General features: G+C 32.2%; 1 protein-coding gene across 5 annotated transcripts; it reads right to left on the bottom strand.

The window, feature by feature from the left end:
- Positions 1-479: 479 nt before the first annotated feature.
- LOC120089599 (putative glucose-6-phosphate 1-epimerase) lies at positions 480-5,117 on the bottom strand. 5 transcript variants are annotated; one of them, XM_039047032.1, is made up of 10 exons: positions 5,015-5,117; positions 4,572-4,924; positions 4,074-4,161; positions 2,861-2,906; positions 2,419-2,475; positions 2,121-2,284; positions 1,755-1,889; positions 1,485-1,587; positions 1,252-1,351; positions 480-950 (listed from the first exon to the last, which is right to left on the bottom strand). In XM_039047032.1, the coding sequence occupies exons 2-10, from the start codon at positions 4,723-4,725 to the stop codon at positions 781-783; spliced, it is 1,017 nt and encodes a 338-aa protein (XP_038902960.1). In that variant the 5' UTR covers positions 4,726-4,924; positions 5,015-5,117; the 3' UTR covers positions 480-780. The 5 variants fall into 5 exon arrangements, with proteins under 5 accessions (XP_038902960.1, XP_038902964.1, XP_038902962.1 ...); XM_039047034.1 differs by lacking the exon at positions 4,572-4,924 and having other exon boundaries at positions 486-950; positions 2,832-2,906; positions 5,015-5,073; XM_039047035.1 differs by lacking the exon at positions 4,572-4,924 and having other exon boundaries at positions 486-950; positions 5,015-5,070.
- Positions 5,118-6,853: the final 1,736 nt, after the last annotated feature.

Below are 6,853 nucleotides of genomic sequence, written 5' to 3'. Positions count from 1 at the left end.
TAAAAAAACATATAAATAATGAACGAGATTATATCAAAATTTTAACAAAAATAGACAACACTTTTAATGTACGGTACTGAAGGGAGAATTCAATAAATGTTAAAGGACCAAAATTGAAATTTTAAATGTTAAAGGGACAAAAATAGAAATTATAAAATTAAACTTCACTTAAGATAAAAATAGAAATTATAAAATTGAATTTTTTAAGGACCAATTTAGAATGACTAAATCGTTTAGTACAATAAAAATGGGGTATGGTGATTTGAATTGGCGACCTCAAGAGAAGTTTATGTTATGACAATTATCATCAAACTACTCAAGTCAGTTATAAGTAAGAATAATGTTTATAACCTTAATATTCTAAAACAAAAATTCAAAACAAATGATTCGATCAGTTATAGTTATGCAACTCATAAATATATTTGTTTTCTTTTTTGCAGTGCAACTGTTTGGAAAAAATGGAAAATAAACAGACCAAATTTAGAAAAATTTAACAGTAAAAAGTTGATATTTGATATGAGAACTTTCATACAATTGATATACAATGAAGAAATATAGCTGAAGGGAGGCAAATAAAAGAACATCTCCACTTCCATGAAAGGAGAATCTATTATCAACAACAAATCAAACTAGCATGAACCTTCAGTTATTTACTATCAACAACTATTTGGTTAGAACAAAACACAAAATTACTTACCATATACCCCACTTATAAACTTCAAGGGCTTTATCTGAATCCTGAATGTGTTCGATCGTTCTTCTTTATGGACATACATGTCGTTAACTCGAGGGGATGACGGATAGTTCTAAACGGCCAGTCCATTCCTCACCTGGCTTCAAGGTAATAGGTTTCTCAATTGCAGCTCCATCAACACAAAGCATCTGTTTGTAATCTTCATCCCCGAGATCGACAATCGATTTCGCTTTCTTCTCCCATGGATTCCACACCACTGCATCAGAATTCAAACAAGCATTTCGTTATTACCAATGCTGCTTTGCTATCTTCAACATATGGAAGCGAATTGAATTCCAGTTTACTACGATCTAGTCCAGTTAGAGACAATTACTTGAACCTTCATCTTCACACTAACAATAAACCATTATCTGGTACAGTTCAATTAACAGAATTCACTACTATTACCTAGGTTCTCAATTGCTTTACGAATGAAGATGCGGTATTATTTATGGTGTACATTGAGTTCTTTAAGCTACATATGGATTCTTAAATTTAAAGGGGATTGATATTATTACCAACATCTGGAAGTCCTTCCCTTCTCACAACAAATGTGCGCTTTCGTTCATGATCAAGCACCGCGATGAGATCTGAAGAACTAAGATAAACTCGATCAATCTGCCAAGCAAAAGAATAGTTAATGAAGGACTAGACTTTTGAATCTACCCCTACTTTGACAGTGACACTACCGATATCAACTTTGAGTTTATATGAATGGAACTTCAGTACAATTTTGGTAGTAAGCTTTTACCTCGGATTCAAATGTTAAGGCATCTCCTTGCTCAGTGAAACGTTGTTTGTCGTGTAAGTTGTCGAGATAGTCAAGAACCTCAAGCCCCTCAACTCTCACCTCACTGTAAGTACGGTAGATAGCCAAATGGCAGAAGACAAAGGAACAATGCAGAAACCATCAAAGGAAGTATGCACTTTGATAATGAAACATGAAGAGAAACAGTGAGGAACAACTGTATCGTATGTATATTCCTTGATGTTCCTCCTTTTATGAGCAAGTCATATATACCTGATATCAGAAATGGAGAAATATGTGTGGAATGCAATTGAGAAACTGAAAGGCTTGCAATTGATATTCCGAATTCGTGATATTAATGTGAGATTCCCATCAGCTGCCAAACAGATCTTCAGTCTGAATTCAAAACTGTTGGGAGGAAGGGGAAAAAAAAGGGTCGTTATCAGCTAAACTAAGAAGACATTGTAGCTTTTGACCTTCACAATCTGTACCAACAGCTGGACAGATTTTTGAGAATCAGAATTGACTATCTTTCTAGGACTAATATGTAAAAACAGAACGTTTCTGAGTTTGAATAATAATATTGTGCTTCCTTCATTTCTATTAGAAGATGAAGGAGACAATCAATTCATTCCTAACCTATGTGGCCATATTTTCAGATCATCTTCAGAAGGTTTAAGAAGCAAATCAATGCAGGATTTGTCCTTGATTTCACCCCGATTAAGAGGAGGAGGATTATCATCGATTTTCCAAATCTTGTTACGAGCAAACCCGTGCTCCTCAAGGTTTCCACGAGCCCCAAACTAGATACATAATGAAACAAATCAATATATAAATGCCGCAAACAGCCCCAAAAACAAATCTCCAAAACTAGTTTACATTAGGTCATGAAACAAATGATGGGAGAAAATTATTTTCATAAATAAGCTCTACGCACCTGCGGAAAACAAATTGGAATTCCTCCTCTCACAGCTTTTGGTGGCTTAAAAATTGCCTACAGTGGAGAAGAAGGGAAATGCTGAGTTTTCTTTTCTTTTCTTTTTTTTGCCTAATGGATGTATTTACAATTGTGAGAATTGAGACTGGACCAGACTAATTAGAAAAAGTCCAAAAGGGTTAATCCAAGCCATCAAATCTAACCAGAGCAGATAAACAATCGACACTGAGAAAAGAGATGGAGAAGAACATACAACTTATGCTATGCTATCTCATGTTTCACAACTGTTATGCCTACCAGTACAATTCAAACTCTGGATTGCATGAAGAGAGTATTCTACAAAGAGTAGCATTTTAAAGGCTTTTGTTTCTGCTTTGGCTTTGGCTAATTGAATAACTAGAAGATGAGATTACCTTAGTACTCGTAAATAATAATTCTTCACCTTTTTCAGTTTTCCAAGACAGAACTTGGCCTCCATGCAAGCTAACCTGGATTATTGATACAACAAAAAGGAAAACATCAAGAACAAAAACTATTATTACATTTAAAATTTTGTGAGATAGCGATGTTGTTGTTTATTTTCTGGGCTTTTTTTTAAATTAAAAAAAAAAAAGACAAAGAAAGAAAGAAAGAAGAAGCTTATGAAATTTACAGTAGTACCTATGTTTCCTTTATTTAATTTTTCAGATTTCAGAAGATATTAGCCAAGTTTCAAACCGAAATCAAAATTCTAAAAACTACCTCTTTGTGAAATTTGGGTATGATTTTAAAAAGGTTCTTTCAACTCTTCAGAGTATATGAGAGGGTACAATTTTAGATAACAAGAAACAAAAACATTACCATACAAGCTTAAAAAATTCTCATCTCATTTGATAACTATTTGATTTTTGGTTTTTGGTTTTTGAAAATTAGGCTTGTTTTTTGACCACTTCTTTACCATAGTTTCATCCTACCTAACTAAACATTATTCTTAGCCAAATTCCATAAACAATAACAAAGTTTTTTAAAACTATTTTTTTTAGTTTTCAAAACTTGACTTTATTTTCTGAAACACTCTTAAAAGGTAGGTCACGAACAAAGAAATCAATAGGTAGAAGTAGTGTTTATAAGTTTATTTTCAAAAATCAAAAATAAAAAATCAAATGGTTATCAAATAGGACCTTTATGTTTATTATCGGACTAATTTCAAAATGTTTATTATCTGATTGATTTCATAGGAAGTCCTCCATTACCCTTGATGATCTAATGTGAAGGTTTCAAAGGATAAGATTTTGCCTTGATAAAAAGGGAAAAAGTATGTCTTTCAGATTCCCAATACTACAAACAAATATGAGAAAGGCCATGTAAATAATATGCCAATCATATACATTGAATCAAAATCAACACTACATGCCTATCGATTTGTTTAACTATATACCACAAACATCACAGCAACTCAGTCATAATTTAGTCAACGGTCATGCCAAAATTGTGTTTCATCAACAATCTTAACGATATTGCTTAAATGAAACATAATCAAAGTTCAGTGACATAATCAAAACTTCCTAAACTTTAAGGACTAAATAGACTAAATGGTCAAATGCAATACTAAATTGATAACTTAACATAGAATCCCATGTTATAATGTATAAATGGAGAGAAGGGATGTGGTATACCCTTGCTGAAGCCCCTCGAGAAGTCCGAAGCAGCACTTGTTCCACACCATTTTTGTCTTTGGCAACTTCAACTGCTGGTTTCTGGTTACTGGCTTCCCCAGAATGATCCATTTAAAAAACACAACGAGGAAATTAATAAAGGAAAAACAAATAGAAATCTCTCTCTCTCTCTCTCTCTTTCTCTGTTTTCTTCCCTTCCCTTCTCTAGAAGAAGAAGTTTGAACAATCTCCCAAATGCTGAAGAACAGCAATCTAATCGAAAAACTTAGAGGATGAACAAAAAATTTGCAATCTCTCAAAAGCAGTTGAGAAATTTAAGCTTTACCCTCTTGCCTTCAACACACTTTCTCGTGAAAAACCATTACTCCCGTGAATTCAAACCAAAAAGCTCACCCACCCACTATTACAACAAACCCCCAAATTTTCCCCCACCAGAAAGTTTCTGATACCACGAATTTTCCAAAATCCACCAACAAAAGAAATAAAAAAGATTCAAACCTTTAAACATAAAGCATATTAAAATCAAAAGAATCCCTATCCATGTGACGAAGTAAGCCCAAACCCCACAAAAAAAAGAGCTCCCAAAATGCGAAAAACGAAACTGGAGAACTGATAAAGTTTTAAGAGTGTCAGTTTCGAGGTCAAAAACCATTAATGGAGGAAAGAATCGATGTTGATCAAAGACAAAAGAAATCCCCAACCCCAACGCAAAGGAAGACAAATCTCCATTCGTTACGACCACCCAATTTGTAAAAAGAGAAGAAAAATCAAAAGGGTCAAATTGAACAGTTCAGTTCATCATCTTCCTCCTAAAGGGGCGATGAATAGGAAGTATCGAAGATGGCGATTGACTGAAATAAACAAATACCCACTTGCAGATTAGAGTCGATAAATATATAATTACGCAAAGGAAGCAAAAGGGTGAAGCTAGCCGCCATTACTTTTGCTGGATTTCAGCCATGGCCTTTGAATTTTGATTTTCGAACTGTTGTGGCTGCCACAAAAAATATAAAATAAAATAAACCCCCTTCTTCAAATCCTAATACCTGAATTAACGACCTTTAACGATATTTAATTAATATAATCAAACTTTTGCTCCAACCCCTTTGTCATTCTCATCATACGTAGTTAATTTTAAATGTTTTGTTAAGATCTTTTCTTTTTCTTTTTCTTGTAAATTGTTTGAAACTATTAAGGTCAGCCCTGATGTTGAATTAGTTGTATTTTTATGCATATTAATTTTAATGGATGTTTTTTTCCCAAAAAAAACAAATATGTACTTAAAATTATTGATTTTAAAGGTCAGCCCTACAGAAAATTTGAGGGGTTGAATTAGATGTATTTTTATGTGTCTGTAGCAGATTTATTTATTATTATTATTTTTTTAAATTGGATTTTTAATATAAATTTGTGTTTGTCAAAATGTGTGGGGTTGAATTGTCTGCAGGGGACGTTTTATTTTAAAATTGTAGTTTGAGAAAATTACTAGCAAAATATAGTAATTCTGAAATATTTAAGAAAATGTGATAGTTCAGCAGAGGGTTGAAGACTCGATGAATTAATAGAAAAAAAATGATATATTTATTAACAAAAATAGGTTAAGAGTTGAAAACTCGACCAATGTAGGTTGAGGCTTCAACCCTTAACCTTCTGGCACCTTTGCCAAACCAACTGTTTGTTTGACTAAACTAATCGAAGTCGATTACACACGGATCGAAGCACTACCATATGCCACTTGCACTGTTGCCCAGGGTCTTGTCACATCCAACAATAGGAGGTCACGTTTTGAACTCTTGACCACCTCCTTTTTATCCCCTGTTCCTACTTGCTTTCAACACTCGCTTTCAATACTGTCTTCTGTTGAACTTCTCTTTCAATTTTTTCTTTACTCCTCATCGTCTTCTCTTCCCATTTTTTCTCTACTCCGAAATAACCTACCTCTCCACCCCACAAATCTTCTCTCTTAATTGAGTTGCTCAAGTTGTGAGGTTTGTATTTACTCTGCTATATTCCTATTTTTCTAAAATAATTATAAATTTTATCCCTATTCTCATATTATTTTTTTAATAGTTTTTGTTGTTGTTTGGAAAGCAAAGAACCAAAAAGAGGTACATTTTCACTTAACTATTTTTTTTTTTTTTTTAAAAAAAAGTTATAGGTCCATATTCTCATATTATGCTACTTTTTCATAGTTTTTGTTGTTGTTTGAATAACAAATAAGAAAAAAAGAGGGACCCTTGTCACTTTGAGAAAAAAAAAGTAGGATCTTTGTTGAATTTGTGAGTTTACTTTTTATTTACTACTAGTTTCTTTTAACATTTTCTTATATTTATATTATGTACCTTTTTAATGTTATTATATAAAATGATCGTTGAATTCAAGACTATTTATATATTGATGTTAAGAGTTTGTTTTCTTTCTCTAATTTTATGTTTTTATTTATATTATGCTAGATCTATCATGTTATTATTATTTTTTATTTTAAATAATATTAGATTTTGTTAATATAGTTTTTGATGTTTAAGCTTTTCTAAAAAAAAAGTTTTTAGTATTAGAGTGATTTTTTTTTTTAATGCAATAGTAGGTATTTGAGTGTTTTTTTTAATTGCATTTTAGATAATATTAGATTTGGTCAGTATTGACACTTTGGGATTTAGGGTTCTTTTGAAAAAGTTTAGTATTAGAGTTTTCTTTGCGCATTAGATTTTGCTAGTACGATACTTTTTGTAATCTGAATTTTCTCTGCATTTTTTGTTTATAATCTTTTAATACAAAAAGAA

The sequence above is a fragment of the Benincasa hispida genome, chromosome 1 (assembly GCF_009727055.1).
Source record: "Benincasa hispida cultivar B227 chromosome 1, ASM972705v1, whole genome shotgun sequence".
NCBI lineage: Eukaryota > Viridiplantae > Streptophyta > Magnoliopsida > Cucurbitales > Cucurbitaceae > Benincasa > Benincasa hispida.
This window is presented reverse-complemented; position numbering and strand designations above follow the sequence as displayed.

Coding starts and splice junctions, on each gene's coding strand:
- LOC120089599 (XM_039047032.1), bottom strand. CDS start 4,725: ATGGTTTTTGACCTCGAAACTGACACTCTTAAAACTTTATCAGTTCTC. Junction 1,890..2,120: donor CTGAAAATATGGCCACATAG/GTTAGGAATGAA, acceptor TCCTCCCAACAG/TTTTGAATTCAGACTGAAGA. Junction 951..1,251: donor GGAAGGACTTCCAGATGTTG/GTAATAATATCA, acceptor ATTCTGATGCAG/TGGTGTGGAATCCATGGGAG.